The sequence below is a fragment of the Gopherus flavomarginatus genome, chromosome 12 (assembly GCF_025201925.1).
Source record: "Gopherus flavomarginatus isolate rGopFla2 chromosome 12, rGopFla2.mat.asm, whole genome shotgun sequence".
NCBI lineage: Eukaryota > Metazoa > Chordata > Testudines > Testudinidae > Gopherus > Gopherus flavomarginatus.
This window is the reverse complement of record NC_066628.1, coordinates 50,820,146-50,847,654: the sequence shown is the minus strand read 5'-3', so window position 1 is coordinate 50,847,654 and position 27,509 is coordinate 50,820,146. Positions and strand designations below refer to the sequence as shown.

The 27,509-nt window shown below is 46.9% G+C and overlaps 1 protein-coding gene across 5 annotated transcripts; it reads left to right on the top strand.

The window, feature by feature from the left end:
• The first annotated feature begins 733 nt into the window (after positions 1-733).
• On the top strand, positions 734-27,193 carry CCDC40 (coiled-coil domain containing 40). 5 transcript variants are annotated; one of them, XM_050919912.1, is made up of 22 exons: positions 734-865; positions 4,278-4,347; positions 5,427-5,555; positions 7,650-7,742; positions 7,863-8,054; positions 8,500-8,671; positions 9,245-9,432; positions 9,987-10,070; positions 10,157-10,376; positions 11,376-11,533; positions 13,234-13,356; positions 15,633-15,754; positions 18,117-18,360; positions 18,500-18,682; positions 20,208-20,453; positions 21,210-21,423; positions 22,976-23,145; positions 23,501-23,592; positions 24,383-24,503; positions 25,201-25,389; positions 26,180-26,338; positions 26,868-27,193. In XM_050919912.1, exons 1-22 carry the CDS (start codon positions 768-770, stop codon positions 27,114-27,116), a joined length of 3,516 nt encoding a protein of 1,171 aa, XP_050775869.1. In that variant the 5' UTR covers positions 734-767; the 3' UTR covers positions 27,117-27,193. The 5 variants fall into 5 exon arrangements, with proteins under 5 accessions (XP_050775869.1, XP_050775868.1, XP_050775867.1 ...); XM_050919911.1 differs by having other exon boundaries at positions 7,650-8,054; positions 9,281-9,432; XM_050919910.1 differs by having other exon boundaries at positions 7,650-8,054.
• The last annotated feature ends 316 nt before the right edge of the window (positions 27,194-27,509 follow it).

Sequence of the window (27,509 nt, the reverse complement as noted above, 5' to 3'; positions counted from 1 at the left end):
GCACACGCGCCACTCCTCCTACTTCCGGTGTCTGTTCCACTTCCGCGTCAACGAGACAGCCCCTACCGCGGGCAAGAGGGACCCCGCTTTCCCCTGCCCATCACCGGCTGAGGCAGGCGGAGGTGCCAGAGCCCGTGCTAGTGTGTGTGGTGGACGCTGAGAGCCACTGAACCAAAGTGCAAACTCTGTACAGGGGGGGGGGTGCAGCAGCGCCCTGGTTCCTGCACCTGTGAATGAGGGGACATCTTTTGGCACAGGTCACTCACTTTCACTGATGTCAAGCCAGATATTTCGGGTGCGGGGGGATTCTGGTCCCCTCCCACCCAGCACAGACTCCGTTACCGTGCGCACTCTTCCCCCAGGGACCCTGCGTCGCCTTGACCGGGGAGTCCCCCCTCTCGTCTACAAAGTGCAGAAGCTGGTGCCATGAAGAGCCAAGTCACCAGCTGAGCTGACTCCCCTGAGCTCCATTGTACAGGAGCAGAGACACGTGGCCCGCTGCTCCGGCTGTACACAGGGGTGGCTGGGTCACATCTTGATGGTGTTGCAGGCAGGCTGCGGGAGCGGGCTGGCTCTGCTGGGCGCACTTTGCGCCCATTGATGACTTTGCCCTAAAATTTTAACAAATTGAATTCCCCCATCATCGCCCACGCACCGCGGGGCTCTCCCCTCCCCTCCCCTAGCAGGCCACGGCGGGGGGGGGGGGCGAGGAGACCCGCCCCCGCTACCCCGCTGCTCTGCGGCAACTGACTCCCGCCTGGGAAGAGATGGTTCAGTCCAGCTTCCCCCTCCCCCGTGGTACATCCCGGATGTTGATGGTGTCGCCTGGCAACGAGAAGATGGAGCCGGTGGAGCCGGGCAGCGGGTGAGCGAGAGGGACGAGCCCCAAATGGCCCCGCGCGGGGAGGACCTGTGCCGGCCCCGCCCCCCGATCCTCTCCCCAGCCCCTCATCATCCTCCCCCTCCCCCCTCCAGCCCCTCATCATCCTCCTCCTCCCCCTCCTTCCTCTCAACCCTCATCATCCTCCCCCTCCCCCCTCCAGCCCCTCATCATCCTCCCCCTCCCCCCTCCAGCCCCTCATCATCCTCCCCCTCCCCCTCCCCCTCCCCCCTCCAGCCCCTCATCATCCTCCCCCCTCCTTCCTCCCTGTCCCCTCCAGCCCCTCATCATCCTCCCCCTCCCCCCTCCAGCCCCTCATCATCCTCCCCCTCCCCCCTCCCTGTCCCCTCCAGCCCCTCATCATCCTCCTCCTCCCCCTCCCCCTCCTTCCTCCCAACCCTCATCATCCTCCCCCTCCCCCTCCCCCCTCCAGCCCCTCATCATCCTCCCCCCTCCTTCCTCCCTGTCCCCTCCAGCCCCTCATCATCCTCCCCCTCCCCCCTCCAGCCCCTCATCATCCTCCCCCCTCCTTCCTCCCTGTCTCCTCCAGCCCCTCATCATCCTCCCCCTCCCCCTCCCCCCTCCAGCCCCTCATCATCCTCCCCCTCCCCCCTCCAGCCCCTCATCATCCTCCCCCCTCCTTCCTCCCTGTTCCCTCCAGCCCGTCATCCTCCCCCTCCCCCTCCTTCCTCCCAATCCTCATCATCCTCCCCCTCCCCCTCCTTCCTCCCTGTCCCCTCCAGCCCCTCATCATCCTCCCCCTCCCCCCTCCAGCCCCTCATCATCTTCCCCCTCCCCCCTCCCTCCCCCCTCCAGCCCCTCATCATCCTCCCCCTCCCCCCTCCAGCCCCTCATCATGCTCCCCGCTCCTTCCTCCTTGTCCCCTCCAGCCCCTCATCATCCTCCCCCTCCCCCCTCTGGCCCCTCATCATCCTCCCCCTCCCCCTCCTTCCTCCCAACCCTCATCATCCTTCCCCCTCCTCCCTCCCTGTCCCCTCCAGCCCCTCATCATCCTCCCCCTCCCCCCTCCAGCCCCTCATCATCCTCCCCCTCCCCCCTCCTTCCTCCCAACCCTCATCATCCTCCCCCCTCCTTCCTCCCTGTCCCCTCCAGCCCCTCATCATCCTCCCCCTCCCCCTCCTTCCTCTCAACCCTCATCATCCTCCCCCTCCCCCCTCCAGCCCTCATCATCCTCCCCCCTCCTTCCTCCCTGTCTCCTCCAGCCCCTCATCATCCTCCTCCTCCCCCTCCTTCCTCTCAACCCTCATCATCCTCCCCCTCCCCCATCCAGCCCCTCATCATCCTCCCCCCTCCTCCCTCCCTGTCCCCTCCAGCCCCTCATCATCCTCACCCTCCCCCCTCCTTCCTCCCAATCCTCATCATCCTCCCCCCTTCTCCAGCCCCTCATCATCCTCCCCCCTCCTTCCTCGCTGTCTCCTCCAGCCCCTCATCATCCTCCTCCTCCCCCTCCTTCCTCTCAACCCTCATCATCCTCCCCCTCCCCCATCCAGCCCCTCATCATCCTCCCCCCTCCTTCCTCCCTGTCTCCTCCAGCCCCTCGTCATCCTCCCCCTCCTTCCTCCCAACCCTCATCATAAAAGGGTGTCATCAGGAGGAGGGAGAAAACTTGTTCACCTTAGCCTCTAATGATAGAACAAGAAGCAATGGGCTTAAACTGCAGCAAGGGAGATTTAGGTTGGACATTAGGAAAAAGTTCCTAACTGTCAGGGTGGTTAAGCACTGGAATAGATTGCCTAGGGAAGTTGTGGAATCTCCATCTCTGGAGATATTTAAGAGTAGGTTAGATAAATGTCTATCAGGGATGGTCTAGACAGTATTTGGTCCTGCCATGAGGGCAGGGGACTGGACTTGATGACCTCTCGAGGTCCCTTCCAGTCCTAGAGTCTATGAATCCTCCCCACTCCTTCCTCCTTGTCCCCTCCAGCCCCTCATCATCCTCCCCCTTCTTCCTCCCAACCCTCATCACCCTCCCCACTCCTTCCTCCTTGTCCCCTCCAGCCCCTCATCATCCTCCCCCTTCTTCCTCCCAACCCTCATCATCCTCCCTGCTCCTTCCTCCCTGTCCCCTCCAGCCCCTCATCATCCTCCCATGTCCTTCCTCCCAACCCTCATCATCCTCCCCCTTCTTCCTCCTTGTCCCCTCCAGCCCCTCATCTCCTCCCCCCCTTCCTCCAGTCAGCGCTGGCACTTCCATTTAGGCGGCCTAGGCGGTCGCCTAGGGCACCAGGATTTGTGGGGGCGGCATTTTGCCGACCTCGGCGGCAATTCGGTGGCGGGGGGGTCCTTCCGCGCTTCGGGTCTTCGGCAGCAATTCTGCGGCGGGTCCTTCACTCGCTCCGGGACTCGCCGCCGAAGTGCCCCGAAGACCAGGAGGGCAGAAGGACCCTGCCTAGGGCGCCAAAAACCCTGGCGCCACTCCTGCCTCCAGCCCCTATCATCCTCCCCCCTCCCTCCTCCCTGTCCCCTCCAGCCCATCATCCCCCCTTCTTCCTCGCAACCCTCATCATTCCTCCCCCCTCCTTTCTCCAGCCCCTCATCATCCTCCCCTCCTTCCTCCCAACCCTCATCATCCTCCCCCCTCCTTCCTCCCTGTCCCTTCCTCATCCTCCCCTCTTCCTCCCAACCCTCATTATCCTCCCTCCTCCTCCCTCCCTGCTCCCTCCAGCCCCTCATCATCCTCCCCCGTCTTCCTCCCAACCCTCATCATCCTCCCCCTTCCTCCCAACCCTCATCATTCGTCCCCCTCCTTTCTCCAGCCCCACATCATCCTCCCAACTCTCATCATCCTCCCCCCTTCCTCCCAATGCTCATTATCCTCCCTCCTCCTCCCTCCCTGCTCCCTCCAGCCCCTCATCATCCTCCCCCTTCTTCCTCCCAACCCTCATCACCCTCCCCCTCCTCCCTCCCTCCTTCCTCCAGCCCCTCATCATCCTCCCCCCCCCGATGGGGAAAAGAGCCAGTGAGGGAAAGGGACAAGGAAGGAGGATCCTTCCCTTCCCTTTCCAGACCAGCCCCAGCCCCCAAATCCTAGCTCTCTTCCAGACTCTGTCTTCTCCAGCTGCACCAGCATTCCATCTGTATTCAGTCCATGTCCGTTTCCGGTTCTCAGGCACTTGCACAACCCTGCAGTTACTGTGTTGCAAACACAGCAAATCCAAGTAATAAACTGTCTTCATTCACACTGAAACAGACCATGCAGGTGTTCCTGATGGCGTTAGGTTCTGTATGTTTACAAACTCCTGCATTTGGTTCTGATCCCTGTTAATGCTCCAGGAGGTAGCAGTAATATAATATTTGACCTAAAGCCAAGCTTTTCATCTTTCTACGTTGTTATTCTGCTTAAAATTGTTCAATAATTTTGTTCAATTTAATTAAGTCCTGAATCAGATGTTGGACAAATTTCAGAAGAGGAGGAGGAGGAGGAGCTGCATCCAGAAGGCAATGCGGTAAAGTTGCAAATATGAAGGACTTTATGCACCTTTGGAATTAGAATCACATGGGAATTAGTGCATATTTTGGTGCCCAGATATTATGTGGGTGGGTTCACTAGAACTGCAACTAATATTGAAATATTGGATTTCCCAAGAAATGTTGAAACAAAACATTCAAAAAACAAAAACTTCAAGACACGGAAAGAAACATTTCCCCAAGAAATGTTAGAGATCAGAGTGCCTTTGTCCTGAAAAGGATTAACTAGAATATTCAGATCAGATTTTGGAAAAATTTCTAACTATAAGGATAGTTTAGTACCGGAATACGTTACTGAGGGAGAATCCCCATTGGAGGGTTTTAAGAACAGGTTAGACAAACAACTGTCAGGGATAGTCTAGGTCCTGCCGCAGGGCAAGGGTTAAACTGATGACCTCTCAAGGTCCCTTCCAGCCTTACATTTCTGTGATTCTTTTGGGATTTTTTTTGTACCTATCACTTTACTAATGAGGATGTACAAAAGATGTGTGGGAACACATTTACTTTGGAGCCAGAAAAACATTAAAATAGTTAAAGACACTAAAAATATCCTCCAAATTTTCAAAAATTGTGAATACAGAAACTTCCTCCATCTGAGAAATTGTGATCATCTATTGGTATAATATGTTTAATAGTCAGAGTGGTCTTCTCCTAAAGAAAATTCTAACATTTATTGGGAAATATTGTGTCTGCAAACAAGTCAATTCATAATCTTAAGCAAGACAAAACACAGAATAGGACTTCACGGAGTTTGAGTTATGGACTTTGATGTTGAATTTTTATAATCATTTCAAGTTGCTTTTGGGTTAGGGTTTTTCTTTTTGTGCTACATTTTAAAACAACCAAGCCATTTTAAAAAAATCTCTGTAGAGTCTGGGAGGAATTTAAGGGTTTACTACCACATCTCTAACATCTGCAGCACTAGCAGATGCTTCAATATTAAGAGCATTTCCTTACACTAGATGTAAAGTGCTGTGTAGTAGTAGTACAGTACATAGTGGGGAACTTTGATTGGAGACAGTCAGTTGTTACAATGTTGTTTTCTGCTGTATGCTAGGTGGTGCACCCAGAGAGCAGCCATACCAGAAAGGAAGAGGCAGATGGTGTTTCAGCAGAGGAGCCAGGAATGGAACTCAGCCCAGCAGAGCACAATGCACCTGAGTCCCCAGAGCCTCAGACTGTAGAGGTGGATGTTTATGAATTCTTCCTAGGAAAGCGTGGTATCTACAGAACAATCAGTCCAATGCTTTGACATCACAAATCATTAACAAAGCAATTCCAGTGTAGCAAAAAATTGAGAAAATTATTGCCATCTTATCGGGAACATAAAAGGGGGGGCCATGGGAAGCTTAATTTGGCTACATTCCAGTTTCCAAGAGAGTCTTGTAAAACTTAGCTCTTACTCATCTCTGACACAGCACTTTTCATCTGTAGATCTTGGAGCACTTTTAAAGGAAAGATAAATATCATTATCCCCAATTTATCAATGGGGAAACTGGTTCACGTGCTCTGATCCTGTCTGATCAGTGGATGTTGGAGAGAAGCTTGTGTCTGTTGGGTGAAAGTTGAGTTTCCCACTGAATATAGGTTTTGCTTTTTCATTGTCAAAGTTCTCATTGTAAATAAAGATAAATCTCTGCATGGAGCTTTCTTATTTAGTAAGGGCCTCATCCTGTGAGGTGCTGAGCAGCCTCTAACCTTATTAAAGTGATGACCTCAAGCATCTTGGTGCTTGGGAATTTGCAGGACTTGGCCCTAAGAGTCGTATTCTGGTATTATGGAAATCTGAGTGCTCATTACTGTAATACAGTGATTAAAGAATTTACGTCCACAATCCATGTTCAAAATAGGAGACATTGATTATTTGAAGTACAACAGGCTCGTTGCATATATATATATAGTTTACAATGTTACAAATATACATAATAAATTGACTGCAGCAAAATAAATTTAAATATGATTTTATTGGGGGAGATAGAATGTACAGATTATTCATATTTATGTTCTGGACTAAACGATATTTCACCCTAGAAATTTTACTGGGCTGTCTCAGTCCACATAAGAATCCTCCTATTTGTTTTCTCTTATTTTCAAAACCACTCCAAGGACCTTATTTTCAGAAGTACTGAGCATCTTTGAGGCCAGTGAAAGTCAATGTAAGCTGCAGGCACTAAGCAGTTATGACAATCAGGCCCTAACTGTTTAAGTAGATTATCTGTTTATAAGAGTAATTAGGTTGCATCTATCCAAGGCTCTAAGTACCCTAATACATAATTAATAGTACAACAAAATCCCAGCAGTGCTAAAATAATCATTCAAACCGGAACTCAGCTAGCCAGCCACCTACAAAACAATCGTTCATAGTTCTGGGAAGAATGTCCTCTCCGAAACAACCTGTCAGACAGGTGTCTTTTTCAGTGGGCCCAGATGGTCACCATGTTTGGGCTATTTTGGACCAAGGGGAGAAAGTTTCATAGTCCTGAACACTCAAAAGAAAATGCCCTGCCAGCTGCCACCTCTTCATAACCAGAGGGACCCAGCTTGGGCACCCTGCCGATCACAGCTGCTGTGGAAGTTTGGCCCAGGGAAAGAGGCGATCCCTCAGACAGACTGGTCCCAAGCTATTTAGGGCTTTATAAGTCATAACCCACACCTGAAATTCCACTCGGAGATCAACAGGCAGCCAGTGCAAATCCTGGAGCACCAGTGTCACTTGCTTCCAGTAAGATGCCACACTTGGTAAGTGAGCCACTGTGTTCTGCACCAGTTCCAGTCTAGGATGGCTCTAAGGTGTATCCTCGGATATAGCACACTGTAATCGTCTTGTTTTGTGATAACAAAGGCCTGGGCAACAATCTGAGACATAATGGTAATATCTAATTACATTAATAGAATCCTACGATATTAGAACCTAGTGACTTACAGCATTAGTTAAAAGGAACAGTCTGAAAAGAGACAGACAGAAAACAAAGCGATTTGTTCGGGTATATGTGACTTTGACAACTACCTTCTTCGGTAAAATCTAAAGAGAGATTCTTCACTTCTGCGTTACAACTATGGGAAATTAAAAGTTTCTCATGGAAATTTTGACAGGGCCTTAGCCACTGTAGTCCTAGCAGGAGCTGCTGTTATACTAAATGTGGTCAGATTAGAGTCATTTCCTGTGCACTGACACTGCAAAGCAGCTGTAAAGCACTGTAGTAATAGTCCTTAGTAAAGAACATGGACCATTATAATATTGTTTTGTTGTGTTCTACTTTCTGGTTTTGATCTGTGCTAGGGAATGCAGCCAGAGAACAGTGATGACAAGGAAGAGGGAGAGGCTGTGCCTACAGAGGACCCAGGAGAAAGACTCATCCCTAAAGAGCAAGAGGTCTCAGGGGCCATGGAGCAGGAGATCTCAGGGGCCATGGAGCAGGAGGTCATGGGGGCCACGGAGCAGGAGGTCTCAGGAGCCATGGAGCAGGAGATTGCGGGGGCCATGGAGAAGGAGGTTGCAGGGGCCATGGAGCAGGAGGTCTCGGGAGCCACAGAGAAGGAGGTTGCGAGGGGCACAGAGAAGGAGGTCTCAGAAACCACAGAGAAGGAGGTCTCGGGGGCCATGGAGCAGGAGGTCACAGGGGCCACGGAGAAGGAGGTTGCAGGGGCCATGGAGCAGGTGGTCTCTGAGGTCACCTTTGGAAAGGTGATTAGTTATGAATTTAAACTAGGGGAGCATCTCATTCACGAAACCTACATTGTGACATTACATTCCCAAATTGTCGAAGCAAATCTAATACTGTAAACACACACCATGCAAGAGAGAGGCTAATTGGAAAGGAGACAATTGGTAACCAGCTATGGTGGATAAAAAACTCTTTACAAAATTCAAGTTTATTATTGCATGCATTTCTAAAGTGCCCATCACCATGAGTGATACAGCCTTGCTGGTATATCAGTCGGATAACTTTAGAGCCTTTTAATTGCTTTCCAGCTTCCTCGGGAAGCAGCAAGACTGTTTTTATAGCTGACTATTTTTCTACATTGTTTCTCTCTTGTGATGACAAAGATAAGCAGAATTTTAGTAGCAAACTGTTAAAATGAAGCTCCTTTTACAGCCCTGATTTTATATGATGGCCTTTATGTTCCAGGAAAAATTCGAAGAGGTTTCCTTAGACCAAGTGGAAGTGGATAATCTTCCTCCCAAACTGCCTGACATGGAGCAGCCAGTGATAGACAGCTGGACCAGATCCCGCACGTCCTCAGGAGCTAGCACCCAGAGGTCTGCATTATCAGTGCACATGGAGATTCATGCTGAGTCAGGTATCAGTCAGTGTCTTACTGATCATACTATCCTTGCAGCCAGCTTTCAAATACAGTATCCAGTTTTTTCTCCTCTCCCAATATATGTGAATCTATTTGGACATACACTATCGAATCTAAAGGCTTGTCTCCACAGGGAACTCAGAAAAATTAATTTGAATTAACTAAAGGTGTGAATTTAAAGTGTATTAATTAAATAACATTAAGCCCTCATGTGGACACTCTTATTCAGAATTAAAGTGGCCTTAATTTGGTTTATTTTAATTCACACTTTAAATTCACACCTTTAATTCAGATTAATTTTTTTGCATGTCTCCATTTAGACAAGCCTTAATTCTTATGTTTAGCCTCTGTATGATGCTACTACTAAGCCTGTTCTTAAATCTTTTCCATAATAACTTTCCTCCTCACTGTTAGAATTACTGTATATTTTTATTATGATTTATTTTCTGTGTGCTAGTGACAGTGTGAGGCAATCTAAAATTCCAAAGAAAGCTGGCTCTGTTAGGTACTTTTTCCCCCATCAGGATATCTGCTAATCTTAAAATGCCTTTAAATGCACTGAATTCTCAGGTGACATTGGGGTAGCCATCTCCTCTCCGTATTCAGACTCTGCGTTTCAGCAGTTTAACCGGCACCTCAGCAGGCTTGGCAGTGAGGAAGAGAATGAAAGTCTACATTATGCAGATGAGCAAGCTGAAATAGAGGGCAGTGAGGAAACAGAGGAGGAAATACAGCTGATTGTCTTGGACCCGGAACATGTAAGAAAAGTCCAAATTCAAGACTTGTCACTGGCATTGAGAGTTCCATGAAAACTGGGAGGCAAATTGGGCCATGGTTTAGCTGCATTCTAGGTTAAATATGTTATACATCCTTTTTACAAAAGTTCTGACTCCTGTATGGTATCTGCTCCCTCTGTAGTAAATTAGAGTCGCAAGTTAGAGCAATGGAAAAATCTGGTGAACTTCAGTTCTCATGAAAATGAAGGACCTATAGCTGGTGGGCAAGTGCTGTGCAAGCTTCCCTCGCACAGCTCTGTCATTCATTTTACTTGTGAGCTCCAAAGACTCTGGGCCTCTCCTAAACAGAAACGACTAGTGATGCCAAACTAGGTGGTAGTTTTATGATATGAACAAATGTCCACAGGTTCAAGGCTGAGTCTGCATAACCTATTTCACTTGCAGCCTGCTCAGGACAGGAACCCAAGTCTCCAGAGGTGAAAATGTAGTGTTATACATACCTGACACATGTTCCTTGATAACTTATTCATGCAGGTGTTATAAGGATGCTATCATCATCTTCCTTCCCTCTCTAGCCCCTGATGAGAAGATTCCAAGCTGCCCTAAAGAATTACCTTAGTAAACAGATGTTAAAAGTGACCATGGAGCTTCGGGAGCTGGTATAGTAGTCTTCCGTGGATTTCCCACCGCATTCCAGCCCTGTCCAAATTGGTGTGAATTGACCCATCTCCTCTTGTGTCTGCAGACGGTGGCCACAAAACAGGGTAAGGTGCAGAGGGAGGAGCTGGGAATGGTCCTTTATGGGGTCCAGCAGCAGCTGGCCCGGCTACAGATGGAACTGGAGAAGAACCAGGACCGATATTCTCAGATAGCCATGGTGCGTCGGCAGCTCGAGGAGGAGCTGCAGGACATCAGATATTTGTACAAGAAAACATGTCAGAGCACTGAGGATGAACGCAAGAAAGGTGACTGAGGTGCTCTTGCATAGTCTTTCCTTATTCTAGTCACGTAAGGACAAACGAGGTTGAGCGTAAATCAAACAATGGTTTGAAGAACATCAGCCCAAGCATTCAGGAATAGCTCGCTGACTGAAAAGATCAACCCAAGCATACCCTCCATCTTTGTCATAAGAAAAATGCTTTTCTGCCCCTTTAAGGGGTTCCTTTGAACAAAGGCCATTCCTAGCAAATAGGCTTTCATAGATTCTAAGGCCACATTGTGATCATGTAACCTGATCTCCTGTATAGCACAGGCCAGAGAACTTCCCCAAAAGAATTCCTAGAGCAGATCTCTTGGAACATAAGAACGGCCACACATCCATCTTGCCCAGTATCCTGTCTTTCGACAGTGGCCAATGCCAGGGGCCCCAGAGGGAATGAACAGAAAAGGTAATCATCAGGTGATCCACACTTGATCAAGTGATCCGTTCCATCATTCCTATTCCCAGAAAAACATCCATTCTTGATTTAAAAATTGCCAGTGAGGGAGAATTCATCAGGACATTTGGTAAGTTGTTCCAATGGCTTTCCAATATTCAACACAACTCATTTCCCACCATTTGGCTATTTATACTTGTCTGAGGCCTCTGCCTGGGACTGTTGTGGCTTTGGTGGAGATTGCAGATCCTTAGTCGATTAGATAGCCTGGTGCATCAGATGACGATCTTCTGCATGGCAACCCTTACAGTCAAGGAAATGAATTTAGCTGGGCTATTTCAGTATTGTGGAGATACAGGATATACTGGGAATTGAGGGCACTTACCAGGTCTCTTGGGCAATTTCTCCCCAGGAATTCTGCTCCAGGAACTGATGTCCATGCCCACCTTAGAGAGGGTCATATGACTTGGGTGGATTTTTTAGGGGTTTTGCTCTGTCCACATCCTAATTTCTTTCTCTTTTAGCTCTGGTATGGTACATGCTGCAGAAATCCTCTTCTGTAACTAACCTTTCCACCTATCTCCCCAGTTTCTGTAATGCAGACCGAGGTGGAAAACCTGGCCCTGCGTCTGTTCTATATGCAGAACATGGACCAGGATGTGCGTGACGACATCTCTGTGATGAAACGGGCAGTGAAGAAGGCTGAGGCAGACAGGAACCAGGCTGAAGTGGAGAAGAAAAAACAGGTAAAAGGCAAATATCGAGTCTGACAAAGAGGCTGTGAATTATGTCATTGGAGTTCAGAGTCCCTTGGGGAAATGTTGTCTTGTCATACAGAATGCTAAAAGAACATATTCTAGGAAGATTGGTACAAAATGTGGTCTGCCCTCTTCCATTCTTAGATGGTATTTGTTTGCAAATACCAGGTAGTTCCTTAGATGTGTGTTTTCTAAATCAAATCATTCATAAGAACATGAGAACGGCCACACTGGGTCAGACCAAAGGTCCATCTAGCCCAGTATCCTGTCTTCCTACAGTGACCAATGCCAGGTGCCCCAGAGGGAATAAAGTTAACAGGGAATCATCAAGTGATCCATTCCTGTTGCCCATTCCCAGCTTCTGGCAAACAGAGGCTAGGGAAACCATCCCTGCCCATCCTGGCTAATAGCCATTCATAGACCTTTCCTCCAGGAACTTATCTAGTTCTTTTTTGACCCCTGTTATAGCCTTAGCCTTCACAGCATCCTCTGGCAAGGAGTTCCACAGGTTGACTGTGCGCTGTGTGAAAAAATGCATCCTTTTGTTTGTTTTAAACCTGCTGCCTATTAATTTCATGTGGTGACCCCTAGTTATTGTGTTATAAGAAGGAGTAAATAACACTTCCTTATTTACTTTCTCCACACCAGTCATGATTGTATAGACCTCTATCATATTCCCCCACTTAATCATCTCTTTTCCAAGCTGAAAAGTCCCAGTTTCATTAATCTCTCCTCATATGGCAGCTGTTCCATACCTCAATCATTTTTTGTTGCCCTTTTCTGAACCTTTTTCAATTCCAATATATCTTTTTTGAGATGGGGCGACCACATCTGCACACAGTATTCAAGGTGTGGGCGTACCATGGATTTACATAGAGGCAGTATGATATTTTCTCTATTATTATCTATCCCTTTCCTAATGATTCCCAACATTCTGTTCGCCTATTTTTTCTTCTAAATTTAAAAAAAAAAAAAATCCCAGAAACCTTCCTGACAGCAAAAAAAACCCCACAAAACACAGCACAACTTCTTTGAGCAACTCTATAGTAACAGCCCAGTATCCAGACATGCAAAGAAGGAAGGTGAGGTTTAGTGAGGAGAAACCTTATTTTCAAGCCCCAGGGGGATTATTCTGAAAGTGATTTTGCAACACAAAATATAGCTGGCCCGTTCATTTTAACTCATGCTTCCTCTGCTGGTTAGATGGCTGCCTCTTGCAGCAGAATAAATATTGTAGGAGTATGTGAACAGTGGCAATGGAGTGTGGATTTTTGATAGCTATTTAGAGGGCATTTTCTTCTAAATTATTACCTTTTAAGATAGTCAGATGCCATGGTGACGGGCACAGTATAATAACCTAGATAGATAGAAGTTAGGTGACATTTTGGACCTGACGCTCTTCCTTGATATGAGACTGACTAATATAAATAGACTAAATGAAAATGAATCCTCTGCAGAGTGGTGCAATGTACTGAGCAATCTTAACCACTCAGCAGAGAAGGAGGTGACTGTCGTCACATGGCACTGCACCCACTAGTGAGGATGGTGAAGATCTGATAGCCACCACATCTAATGCAACACCCTCACTTGACCCTGCTTCCCCCATGTGATTCTGGCTGAATTCATGTTGTCAGGGTTGGGATTGTTTGCAGTATTTATGCTGATCTGTTGTAGTCTGATTTCTGTAGGATCTGCTTGTAGACCGCTTAACAAGGAAGTTCAATGAACTGCAGGAACAGATTGGTCTGTATGAAGCTCAATTTATTGCCCAGGCTGAAGACACAAAAATAACACGAAAAGCAGTGAGTGAGGTAAGTGATGACAATATTTTTCATGTGTGGTTAATATTACATTTTGTGTTGGGGCAGTGTCCTCCAACCTGCACATAACACAGTACACACACCCTGGGTTTGAGTCCAAAATCTCACACCCCTGCCCTTTGTGTGAATAAAGGGTTTCCTGTGTTCTTAAGAACAACAACAAATAAAGCTTATCCTGAGTTGGCTGTTCATAGGGTTTCCCCCATGCAAGACCTCCTGTCTCACCCCCTTAGTTCCTTTACCTTGGAGAGAGACACACATCCCTTCTGTGTTCCAGGATTGGAATTAATCAGACCCATCGGGTGTGACTGATAGGATGAGTCTTCAGCAGAGTAACTCCATGCCAGGTCCAATCTCTGACATCCATTTTCCTACATATTAATTACATATCTTTCTCCAGTACATCAGAGTAGCACAATATCCAAGTATTACATAGTAATTATATTTAGCTTTACACCTAGGTGTTACCGCAGTGTAAATAATAGCTGTATAGTGCTACCATCACAATACGCTGCACAGATGCACTGATCCAACTGTGCTAGCACAATACACCTTTTCTAGTCTGGATTTTCATGTTAAATCTGTAGCTTAATATATTACCATTTACAGTACATTGTAAATTGTATCCCATAAGACACACAGGATGTGAGACAAGGCTGAGTTAATGTTGCTGTTGGGGCCTTGACTTTTGCATTTCCTTTCATTTCTGCAATTTTTGTCTGTGACCTTAATGTTGCAAAAAATGTTCATGTACATAATGATATAAATTGCACTTTTGGTTACAGTGAAGTCGTTAGAGTAACTGAAACAAGATTCAGAGTGGTAGCCATGTTAGTCTGTATCAGCAAAAAGAACAGGAGTACTTGTGGCACCCTAGAGACTAACAAATTTATTTGGGCATAAGCTTTTGTGGGCTAAAACCCACTTCACTGGATGCATGCAGTGGAAAATACATTAGGAAGATATATATATACAGAGAACATGAAAAAATGGAGGTTGCCATACCAACTCTAACAAGACTAATCAATTAAGGTGGGCTATTATCAGCAGGAGAAAAAAAACTTTTGTTGTGATAATCAGGATGGCCCGTTTCAAACAGCTGACAAGAAGGTGTGAGTAACAGTAGGCGAAAAATTAGCATGGAGAAATAGTTTTTAGTTTGTGTAATGGCTGGACACCATTAAATTAGGCTTGATTAAAGATCGGGAGTGGATGGGTCATTATACAAACTAAAAACTATTTCCCCATGCTAATTTTTCCCCTACTGCCACTCACACCTTCTTGTCAGCTGTTTGAAACGGGCCATCCTGATTATCACTACAAAAGTTTTTTTTCTCCTGCTGATAATAGCCCACCTTAATTGATTAGTCTCATTAGAGTTGATATGGCAACCCCCATTTTTTCATGTTCTCTGTGTGTGTGTGTGTGTGTGTGTATATATATATATATATCTTCCTACTGTATTTTCCACTGGGTGCATCCAATGAAGTGGGTTTTAGCCCATGAAAGCTTATGCTGAAATAAATTTGTTTGTCTCTAAGGTGACACAAGTACTCCTCGTTCTTTTTGCTGAAAACAAGACATAAGCCGGGGTCCCCAATGCGGTGCCCGCGGGCGCCATAGCGCCTGTGGGGGCATCTAAATGCGCCCACATCCTGGCCGGCGGTCGAGAATCCACCGAAATGCCACCGAATTTCTGCAGCGTTTCGGTGGCAATGCTTCTCGACGATGCTGCTTGCCGCCGACAGTTGATGTCACTGAGAGGTGTTGCCACCGAAACACTGCAGAAATTTGGTAGTGACGCCTCTCGATGACGCCGCTTGCCGCTGACAAGTGACGTCATTGAGAGGCGTCACTGCCGAAATGCCGCAGAAATTTGGCAGCGACGCCTCTTGATGACGCCACTTGCTGCCGACAAGTGACGTCATTGAAAGGCGTCGCCGCCGAAACGCTGCAGAAATTCAGCGGCATTTCGGCGGATGCTCCACCGCCGCCACAGTCCTTCGTCTGGCGCCCGCCAGACAAAAATGTTGGGGACCACTGATGTAAGCCAATGTGTTTAATTCACTTGCTCTAAAAGGGTAAAAGTACAAAGAGCCAAAGAAAGAGCAGGGGATGTAGGAAAACAAAAGAAGACAAAGCATGAATATTTTGAGCTGTTTCTTCCCAGCTGTATTGTGAAATGAAGTGAGCAATGAGGATGGAATGCAGGTGTAAGACCCCAGCCCAGTGATGATTCAGTATCTCAGAGTGGTGTCTCTCTGCAGGCTTGTATGGAGATACAAACTATTAACATGGAGAAGAAGCAACTGATGCATCAGTGGGATAGCAGTTTGACTGGGATGAAGCGACGAGATGAAGCCTACTCTGCCATGCAGGAGGCACTAAGGTATAGCATCTGAAAGTGGGCCAACAAAAAGAATAGCTACACTTTGGATGGGAGTTGTTCTAAGAGAGAAAAGAGTGCTGTCAAGGTTATTGTTAATATAGCGTTGTATGTACAGTGTGCGCTAAACGAAGAATAAATCTGTTCTTCTGAAGAGCTTAGAAAGGCAAAGGGTCATTATGGTCAGGAGCATCATTTTTTGTTAGTGTTTTCTCCCTTCACAGTATGATCTTCCTTCAGAGGTATGAAATAGATAACTAGGCAGAGTTCTCTGGTTTGCATTTCACTCTATCCCTTGCAGGACTTCCCAGGACAAAAGAAGAGGCATCAGGAAAGATTTACCTAAGTAATTTGCAGTCATGATTTGGTGACATTCGGCAAGAATCCATTCCTCAGGAAATCTCGACCTTTGGTGCTGAAGGGAATGTGCATTCTTTCTTTAGCCCTAAAACTTGCCCAATGGAGCACGAATCAGCAAAATATTTTTCTACTCTGATTTCCTGAGGAGAATAGGGAGAAGAACTGAAATAAATTCATTTTCTATAGACACATTTCCTTTTGACTTTTGGTTTCTCCATCCATCTGCCAAGAGCTCTGTGTTGTCACATTCACACTGCAGGAAGGGAGACACTGTCTGCTTTCCCTCAATCTCTACATCAGGGTTGGGAGACGGATGTTTCCATTGTCAAACACCCACCTCTGCCAGCCACTTGTAAGGCTCCATCATGATTATGATGTTGGTTATTCCGCTAGTTTCAGTAGCTTGGTACCTGTGTAATGAAATGTGCCTGTGGGAAGACATTGTGTGCCAGTGGACAGGTGATGGCCAGCTGAACTTGGGAAGCAGAGAGGGCTTCTGAAATGGAATATGTTATATCCCCAACTCAGGGTACTCAGATACCATCGTGAGGAGGCGGTGTTAAAACATGGAATGGAAGTGGAAATAAAATGGAATTTGTTGCTGAGTATTTGGATCCTATTAAGATTGAAAGGTCAGCCAGCTGTAACCCAGCTGTTCATCCAGCAGCTAAGTGCTCAGCAGCTAGGTGAAGGTAGAGAGGAACTTTTTGAAATATTATTTTATTTATCACAAGCCTGTGGGCGACTATTGGGATTGCAAGCAGTTTGTTTTAACGGCAGAGATGCATGACTTGCATCCATATGACTGTGGAGGGAGAAATTAGTGAGGAATTCAACAGAAGATCAGGACAGATGAGAGAAATACTGTCACTGAGTTAATTACTTCCAGGCACTCATCAGCTGGATAGAACCCGCCCAGAAACAGAATATATTTTTCACACAGTATGTGGTAAAGTATTTCATAAAATGGACTAAATGTATATTAAAATACTCCTGATGATATACAAAATATGTTTAAACTGTGACAAAATTGGTTAGTTTTCACGCAGTCAGCCAGGTACCATCTGTTGTAAATGTGTACGATGTCTTTCTCACAATCACACAGCGAGAAGACAGCTTTGCTGAAGTAGTTCACTCTAAGCAGAGAAGAAGAATACTCGCTTCTCAGCTGCTGCAGTCTGTGATTCCCACCTCCTCCAACTCCCCATAAGTGAGAGAGCTGCCTGCTTCTCTGCATATACTGGCATCTTCTTTGCTTTCTCTCTCCTTAGTGTGACTTTCCAGCATGGTGACCCATCCATTCCCAGTGTATCCAGGCTGTGGTCTCCTTCACCCTTCTCATAAGGACATCCTCTAGAACGTAGCCTATTGGCAAAGAAATGACATGATGCCACCAATAACAGTTGGGTCATCAAAGCATGGGCTTGGCGGAAAGAAGGGGTGAAATATTATGAAAAAGAGCATACCTGTTCCAATACAAACGGGTACCTGAGGACCTGAAAGGACCCCTTCCCCAACAGAACCTAGGTTATGCCTGTCCTTTTGGTCAGGCAGGACTGAAGGCAGTTAGTTCTTCACCTCAGTGTCCCTTCTGGGCCAATTGGAGCATGGTGCTAGAGAGCCATGCAGGGAGCCTCTATCCTCTCACTCCTAGAGCTGAGGCCCCAGTAGTTGTGTGTTCCCATCTGAACTGGCGCTGGGAGTTTTGGGCTGAGATCAAGCCCTGAGGACTCATCTCCTGAATTGCATTGTAACAGGACTGGGAGATCTAGAGCACAAGCAGCTATTCAAAATTATCCAAAAAATTAGGTGCATTAGTTTTATTTCCAGTAGGGTGATTTTAATGAACATGGATAGTCCCAGTGCTGAATGAACTTGTCTGATTTCTTGCTCTTCACTTACCCATATCTGCAGCAGCCTGTTTGAAAGCAGGAGTTTGGAGTTGACTATCCAGTGCATAAATCAATCCCCATGATACTCTCCTGTCTTCTCCTTGCCCTTGCAGGCAGTCCAAGCACCAGCTCAAGTCCTTAGAGACAGAGATCCAAGTCTACAAGAAGTCAGTCATGAAGGAGGAAGAGAGGAATGAGCTGCTTGCCAGCATCTTGAACCGCTCGGAGAATGATGGCAACATGAGCAAGAAGCTGATTGCCCAGTGCACGGCTAAACAGGATGCCCTGAAAGTTGAATACAGCACCTACACCCGCACGTTGCATGAGACAGAGCAAGCCCTCAGCAGGGCCAACTCGGTGAGACCAGATACCCATGGACAAGAGGCTTTTTTAATCAGACATTGATATTTTGTCACCTGTAGATTTCCATCCACTTTCCCCAGATCCCAACAGCCCGTGCTTTTGAACAGCCCTGTTTCCGTGTCTTTCCTCTCAGGACCGAGCTGCTCGGATGAATGAGCTGCAGGCCATCAGTAAAGAAATAGAGAAAGAGACTGAAGCCAGACAGGAGTTGGAGAATCAGATCGTGGCAAAGCTGCAGGATCAGCTGATGTCCAGCAAAGCAGCAAAATATTTTTCGCAACTGGCTGCTAAACTTCATAAGAGAAAGCTGGATCTGGTATGGCATCTGCTTCTGTGTGACTGATCATAGCTGACGTTCAGGAGAGAGAGACACATTCTGTGTTTATTCCCTCCAGGATACTACAAGCATGGCCCAAAGGCCATTGCCACCAGTAGATAGCCTTTCTTGCCAAAAAAAAAGGAACCCCCATCTAAAGCAAGCTCCATCACATTCCCTGTGTTCCTAGTGTTCCAACTACTGCCAGGAGGACACGGCTTTGTCCCTGACTGTAGCATTCTAGCCATATTCTATCTTGGGTCGTTCCCTTTGCCTTATTAAATTTCTCGTACAGTTTCAAATGGCTGGGATTCTTCTTTACTTACATTCCTAAGCTGCTGCATTATGTTGCCATGTGCTGTTAAATTGCTGTTTCACCCTACAAGTGGCTGTATTTCAGTGGCGGGTGAAGTGACTCCCTTGTAAACTGTAGGCCGAGTTTGTAAAATACTTTAGGACTCTTCAGGATGAGAGGTGCTATAGAAATATGAGATATCTCTGTTACTTTAATCAAGTTTTCAGGACTTGTGGAAAGGGCAGGGGACATTCCTATTAAGCATAAAAGTAGAAGGGCCTGCCAAGCAAAATGCAGCTTCTCTGAATTCCCTTCCAGGTGCAGATGTGTCTGAGAGCTCTTCCCTCCCCAGCTGCCTTTTGAGGATCATGTTGCAGGGTTTCCGAATATAATTTAGCCAAAGAAATATTACTGCCATCTTGTATAGCAGGTACTGGCTTCATGTTCGGCTTAGGGAGTGGCACAGAGTGATGCATCCTGGGCATGTTTAGACTCAGGGCTGCATGCTCTTATATGTGGAAAGGAATACAGCAGACCTACTCTCTAAATGAAGTGAACCAGAGGCAACCAAAGCACAGAGCATGAAATTTTACGATCTGGCTGCCCTTATCAGCATACAGAGGTGCAGCTCACAGAGACTAAAGTTCCAGCAAGAATTCTGCCATCCTGAGTTGAGTGACCTAGTGGTCACATCAAAAATGTAGCAGCAAGTGCTCAGACTTGTGTTTCTATGGGCCCTGTTTCTCTGTTCAGTATTAAGGCGACTTCACTCTACTCCATTTTCTATAAATCGGTTGCAATCCTTGGGCTCTTGGCAAGCTGTTAATGCAGCCTTTGATTGTGAAACATGCAGGCAGCTCCGAGATGGATCTTCTATAGTTATTTGCATCTCTGTGGGGGTGATGATGGTGATGATAAAACTTTGCCTTCTCTAGCATCTTCCCTCAAAAAGGACTTCAGGATTACTGCCTCCCATCATCCCTAGAAAGTAGGTAAATATCATTATTCCCATTGTACTGATGGAGCAAGAGAGGCGCAGAGAGGTTAAGTAACTAGTCCAAAGCCCCATAGCACATTTGACAGAGCGGGAAATAGACTTCAGGTCTCCTGACTCCCAGACCTATTTACATACTAGAGATGCTCCTCTCTTAGCCATGTTTCGTTGCCAGGATTGCAGACCTGTGGGTTACTGCTGAATGACAATGCTTTTCTTGTTGATGATGTTATTAGGAGCTGCATTTTTCCAAAGTTGAGAATGACACAGCCCAGGTCATTCTGGACACAACTCACACCAACTGCAGGCTCGCTATGCTCCAAAAGACATTCTCTGAGCTGGACAAGGAAATGAAAAATATCAATGACCTGATCAACCGCAGTGAGAATGAGATCGCCAAGCGCAATCTCCTTATCGAGCGCAAGCAGGGGGTCGTCAACCTGTTCAACAAGAAAATGGAGATGATGATTTCCCAGTTGGGGGTACGTCCCTTATGCTTAATTCCCCAAACCTGATTTCATTCTTTGATGAGATTACAAGTTTGGTTCATAAAGGTAACTGCGTAGTAGAGGTAATAGACATGGGTGAGGTAATGAGAGGAGGTGTCTATCCTGTACAAGGCACTCAGAATGCCTGTCATGCTGATTTTTGTATTACTATCTGTATCCCTAAAAAACTATCAAAGAAGCAGCCCTGGCCAATACCTCTCCTGGGAGGCCAGACTAAATGTAAATGGAGATAACCCCAGTTCTGGCTGGTGAATTCTGCTGATGATGTGAGCAAGTCCCAGTTTAATGACTAGTTTTAATGCAAAAATTAAATCCCAGATTCACAATGTGTCATTTTAAGAAATAATCCAACAATTGATTAAGAGCAAATCTATGGGATGAGGATTTTTCTTGGTGCATTTAGGTACTTCCATTCAGCGTGTGCATATACAATCTAAACACAAGAAAGAGAGTGGAGGAGGGTAAAGAGGAAAGCCATACACAGTTCTCTCTGCCTATGCATGACAGAAACGAGTTCTGTACAACCAGAAGCAACACCCAAACCTGTTCACATGATCCCAGAACTCAGATAGCAGCACTGCTGATGCAGCCATGAGCTGGAAAAGCATTTGGATACCAACATGCAAAATGAGCATTTCAGGCACCCCTGTGCTGAGCTCCAGAAGATCTAGGAATGCCACTGTACGTAGCCTCTCTGTCTGACTAATCCCAAACTTCTTTCCTTTATAGGGCCAAGAACTGGGACCCTTGGAAGTTGAGATCAACAGGCTGACCAAGCAAATAGATGAATACAACTCAGAGGTGATGACACTGCAGAAGTACTGGCTTAGGCTGCAGAAAGAGCTGGTCAAACTGACCCACGAGCGGGAAGAGCAGCTGGCCTCCCTGGATATGTTGAAGAAACAGATCACCATCATGCAACAAAAGAAAGTGCGCACTGAAAGTAAGTGTTTCCCTCAATCCTCCTGGCAATGTTAATCAACTAGCGGGCACGCACTGCCAGAGAACAAAGGGAGAGAAGGTTCAATAACTTGTAATATTAGAACCCCTCAACAAAGAACATTTCCAGTATCTGCAAGCATAGTGCCACATATGAGCAATACAGTGTATCCCTGGGTGCACTCTGGGGCTACAAACCAGGCACCTTCTGCCACTCATGCAGTCTGGTATCCCTGCTAAGGGCCAGATCTTGCAGCCCTTGCTTATGTAAGAGGAAGGGTTGCAGGATCACACCCCAAGTGACCATCTTGATATGTTACTGTTCTTAGGAAATAGAGTCATAAAGGTAAAGGCCAGAAGGGACTACCAGATCATGTAGTCTGACTTCTGATGTATCAAGTGCCACCAGCACCACCCAGCACCTGCACACTAGACCCAGCAACCGAATTAGAACAAAGTATTGTGGCTTCCAGGAGACTAAACTATTATGTGCCACAGGCAGAGAACAGGAGGGACCGAGGTGCACCAGTGCCCTAGGCCCCAACAACATCAAAGAAGTGAGATATGTGACAGGTTACCCCCACTCTGGGGTGCCACCTGATGTACTGGGGTACCACTGAGCCTGCCTGGTCCATCATTTCCCACAGTTGAGTCCTGGCCCCTCAGGTGTTTCCAGGTGTGTTGTTGCAGGGAGAGTGAGGTCCCCCCATTATGTCATTTTTCCTCCTTTTATATCATCACCCCACTTGGTGGAAAGCTCCTTTGCTGTGACCTGGGTCAGACAGTTCCCCTTGTGCAGTGCTATCTCGGAGAGGGTTCTATTGCACACAGTTCCTGGGGTAATCCCTGCGCTTGTATGCATTTCCTCAGTGAGCCAGTAACATTGGCCTTTTCACTGTTGTACCTGAAAGGCTGCTTGGGGGTGTTTTCAGCCTCAGGACGTGTTTCAGTAACACATACATAGCCAAACTTCCTAACTTCACACACAACAATAGCACATACAATCCAGTGAGATGTTACTATCTAGAAGATGAAGACTTTTAGAGTGATACCTCACAAGACATAATTTGTACGAAACATATCCTAATTACATGATAGTGGTGAATATTGGGGAGTCGGGGTGTCACAATATATAGCTAGATAATCCTGGCAAGTGACCCACATCTAAACACTGCAGAGGAAGGCAAAAAACCTGCAAGGTCACTGCCAATCTGACCTGGGGAAATTACTTCCTGACTCCACATATGGTGATCAGTTAGACCTTCAGCATGTTTGTTACCTTTTGTCTAACAGATGGCTGGTACTTGCTCAACCCTGAGATTATAGCAATTTTAGCATCCCAGTCCTCCTTTCATCATAACCATTTTCAAAACATGGATTTGATTTGGGCTTTATGGAAAGGCTTGTGGCTTTGTCAGTGTCCATGGAGACTTTCAGAGTGGGTAGCTACAAGTGCAGCTTTGTCTACACTGTCAGAACTCTCCCACCCCCCAGTGCCCTGGTGAGTACTCTCTGCTTTCACTTTTAAAAATCTTTTCCATCTCTTTCCTGGAAAGATGAAATCCAGCAGGAGAAGAACGAGCAGAAAGACATTGAACGCCACATGAGGAACATGGCCAATGACTTGATGAAACTCAACATGTTAATCAACAAGAACAGCCACAACTCGGAGGAGCTGCAGCATGGCAACACCATCATGGAGAATGAGTTTGTCCGCTCACTCAAGGTAGGGAAGGCATTGCTCCTCGTCTCCAAGACACAGCCTGACACACAGCAATCTTGCTGAGCTCCCACTGGCACTGCGTTGCAGGAGACGGTCAGAGATTGCTAACTGCTGCCCCCATGGCACAAAACACTGTAACCAGATGGCAATGTACAGCTATGCATAGAAAGGCTGTCCCAATTATGTTTCTGTGCAGAGACAATGATTCTCTTTACATAGCCAAGGGGGTTAGAAATTCTACCCATGTTGCGGGGAGGGTTGTCAGCCAAAAGGGGCAGGAAGATCAGAGGCAAGCAGTGAGCCTGCCAGCGCCTCTCAGTTTGACACAGTGATGTTGATTTCTGCTTCCTAACTCTAGGCAGCAGAGAGAGAGTCAATTGAGATGCAGGAGAAGCTGGACCGACTGCATGAGGAGAAAGAGAGACTCCTAAACAGCCTGGTGGAAGCAGAGTGAGACCCAGACACCTTGTTTTCTGCCAGTGTTTGAACTCTCTTGTCATGCAACTGCATTATCCTTCCTGCCCTAATGCTGTAGGGGAAAATGCATTCTGTCCTATCCTGTCAGATTGACATGCTCCTTTCCTGGCTCCCCTTTACCTTGGATGGGAAGGTGGGACGAGTTCTGTAACTTTTTGTAACCCAGAAGGTTAAGGGTCAATCATTTATTTTCTGCAGGCCAGGTACAGTCACGGTAACTGCTCCATCCTGCTGCACCAGCAGCCTGTTTCCATAGATGAATGAGAAGCAATGTGGTCTCCACTCTCACTTAGTGTTTGGCCTCTAGTCAGCAGAACGCTGCCAGTGTTGAGTGTGTGGGGGAGAGGGGAAAACCCAGTATGCAGTGGTGTGATGTAAGCCCAGTGGCTGTCCAGAGAAAGGTAGCTACATAATCCAAAATTCTCAAACTTGGGACTTCACAGTAGGCCCCTAAATAAAGGGCCTGATTTTTCAGAGCTGCTGAGTTAACAAATGTTGGCATTAATCCTCTATGCTGCAATCCCAACCCTGACTTCTACCATTATCATGGCACTTCTGACCTGTGAAACCCTGACGGACTCTCACATTGAGAGCACCAATGGGTCATGTTCCATACAGTGAACTCTTAGTTTCCTGCTGGACTGTTGAGCTTTGGACTCAGAATGGGGGTCCATAGTGTGACATCATATATACAAGGGAATCAAGTGGCAGGTGACCCCTTCTTTTTCATACAAAGGCATCCCCTCCCATTCTGTCCTTGAAGGCATCAGATCATGCTATGGGAGAAAAAGATCCAGCTGGCCAAGGAGATGCGTGCTGCAGTGGACTCAGAGACAGGGCAAGGCGAGATCCGAGCCATGAGAACAGAGATCCATAGGATGCAGGTGAGCCAAGGTGGGAGGGGGAAGAGGAGATTCACAAGGAGATTACCCAGCCTTGCAGGAGATGCTGAAACATCAAACAGTAGATAGGAGATAAGGCGGGGAAGGATTGTCTCCAAGATTCCTGGCAGTGTCAGGGATAGGTGTCTTCCTGTGACCTGTCCAGCAATTGAACTAGCTCAGCATGCTGTTACACCTCTTTACACGTTCCTTGTGTTAGCCTAGCAATGGGGGAGCTCAGCAAAAGGTAGACCTGACTGGGAAGGAAACTTACAGGATAGTGTTTATCTTACTACATGGTGGCCCAGTACGTAACCAAAGCAGCACTTATGGAATACTACATCCACCAATGCACTGATTCAGAGAAGTGTTTCTCTCTCTGTGAAGGCAACCTCCTCTCCCACCCACAGGATACTTCTACCCTCCTTCCCTTATTATTGCGTTTAGATTGATTGCATTGAATCTTTAGAAGATTGTGTTGGGCAAGCGGACAGGGAGTCAGTTATTAGTCTGATGCCCCCCAGATCCATGCTGTGCAAACCTGGCTCATGATTTTGTTGAAAGATTTGGGCTGTCAAGGCCAGTGTGTCAAATGTGTCCTGTCTTGGCAGCTGGAATTTGTCACACTGAAAGTCTTCTATCAGATATAATTAGTGCCCGCTGGAGATCTTCAGAGTTTCTCTCTCCTCACACATGGCAGGTCCGCTACAGCCAGCTGACAAAGCAGCAGGAGAAGATGATTCGAGATATGGAGGCTGCTGTCTCCCGCAGAGAGACCATCATGATTCGGGGGGAGGGTCAGAGCAAAATGGATAAGAAACATTTCACCAAGAGCGACTTCCACCACAAGACACAGGAGCTGCGGAAGAAGATCAAGGAAACCCAAAAGGTGAGCAGGTAGAGAGGGGCCATAAGAACTGATTTGTTCTGCACTCGCTTTGTAATTAGAAACATGTCAGATACTGCTTGACATCAGCTTTGCTTTATGACCTACTACCAGACTATGCAAAGAGGATGTCATGCAAGGTTCACTGAGCCAACCTTTCTCCCAGATGAGGAGAGGGCTGTGGACATGTGTCAGTGGGGAAGAGGACACTGGGGATAGGCCATGGTGAAACTCATGTTGGTCTCCAGGATTCTATGGTTTTCCTCATGTAGCTCTCATGATCATCTGCTTTTTGCTATTGCCTGAAGGGAGATCACGTGCCAGACCCACTAACCTTCTGTCTTAGAAGAACTTGAGGGGACTTTTATTCAAACCCCTCAACACTGCTCCTCATTCCCCAGTTATCCTATTTTCTTTAATGGCTTGGGATTGGGATACAAAGTGCTTGGAAGGAACGTGCTTGGTGCATATTCTGTGCCATCTGCCTCTCTTCATGGTAGTGTAAAGAAAAGTGCAGTACTGTGCCCCAGGCATGGAGACACACTCACTGCATAGCAATGCAATGAAACACCAATGGACTGTCACCTTTCCTGGCCCAACATTAGAACGCCCAGTGTGCCTAATGGGCATCTAATAGCGTGAGTGCCTGAGCCTTCAGGCTACAAAGTATACTTACTAAAGGAAGTATAGCCTTGAAATGTCCAAGAAAGGGGGAACCTCTCAGGTGATAATTTGGCAATGGAGTTAGCATGCAGAGGCAGAATCTCAAGGTTCCTTCCCTTCCTTTCATTAGAACGCTCAAGACTGCAACAGAACCATCACAGAGCTGGAGAACACCCAGAAATCTCTCAGCATCAGCCTTCTGGAAAAGCAGCAGCAGCTCTCCAGTTTGCAGGCTGAGGCAGATGTCCTTGATGCAGACATAGAGCAGCTTCGGGACAAGAAACGTTGGGTAGGGTGTCTTTAATACATAGGCACTGCATGTATTATTGTCCTGTGCTGCCAGCCCACACAGCCTTCCTACCTCATCCCAAACCACATGTACCCAGCTCAGGCTGGATATTTGAGCACCATCATGTTCATGTTCCACTCTAGAACTGGAAGTCTCAACAATAAGAACAAAGTTCATCTGTGTGGGAGACAGAACTTTCTCTGGGAGTTGTGTGACTCGACTGACCTCCCTTGTCTTTTAAAATTCATAGAATTGCTCTGTCTTTGCAAGATTTCCCTTCTATGCATGTGCCTGATTTGGAGGTTCCCTAAACTATGTTGTGATCATTTATATATATAACACTCAACATCGGGGATGCCCATTTGAGTAGTTACAACAGGACTTCACTGAGCTGTCCCTCTTAATAATCTCGTTTCAAGATGTGATAGTCACTTTTCCTCCCCCATTTAATTAAGTCCTCCTTACTCTCCTAGCTCCCTTTCATTCAGTCAGATGTCTTTAATGCAGTTTTCATTGTTGCTCTTCTAAGAACCTTTCAGAAATCGTGGCCTATCAGAATCGTCAGAAGCATCTGCAGGCAGTGAAGGACGGGAAGTATACCCCACTCTGCCGCACTCAACAAGCCCTGCAGAAGGAGCAGCAGAAACAGCAGGACCGGCTGCACACCATTAATGTCATCATCCATCAGATTCAGCAGGAGTATCCTCAGTACCAGAGGGTGCTGTGCTGGCTCAGCCAAGCCCTGGACTCCAGGCTTGGGTCACAGGAAGCAGAATAGACAGAAGCACAGAGCCAGATCTGAATAAAGTATCTTTTGACAAATATTTTCACAAATAAATACAGTATAAGCTTTTACTGCTCTTGTCACTCTCCTGGATGTTGGAGGCTGAGTAACAGAAAAATGAGTAGCAGTTGGAATCTGCTTCTGAGATGTTGGGTTCCAGCCATGCGTGCCCTGCTCCAATCTCTGGCTTTTCTGTCTGCTCCAACAGACAGAGGCTTCAATCTCTGGCTTCAAACAGCAACAGGCTGGTTTAGCTCTAACCACTCATAATTGTGTATTGTGTTAGAACATGGGAAGGAGGTGCAAGTCCACCTTTAGGGGTTAAGTCGCACAGTCTTCTCCATGGACAGAGGGACAGGTCCTAGAGCACTTTCTGCCAAATCTGGG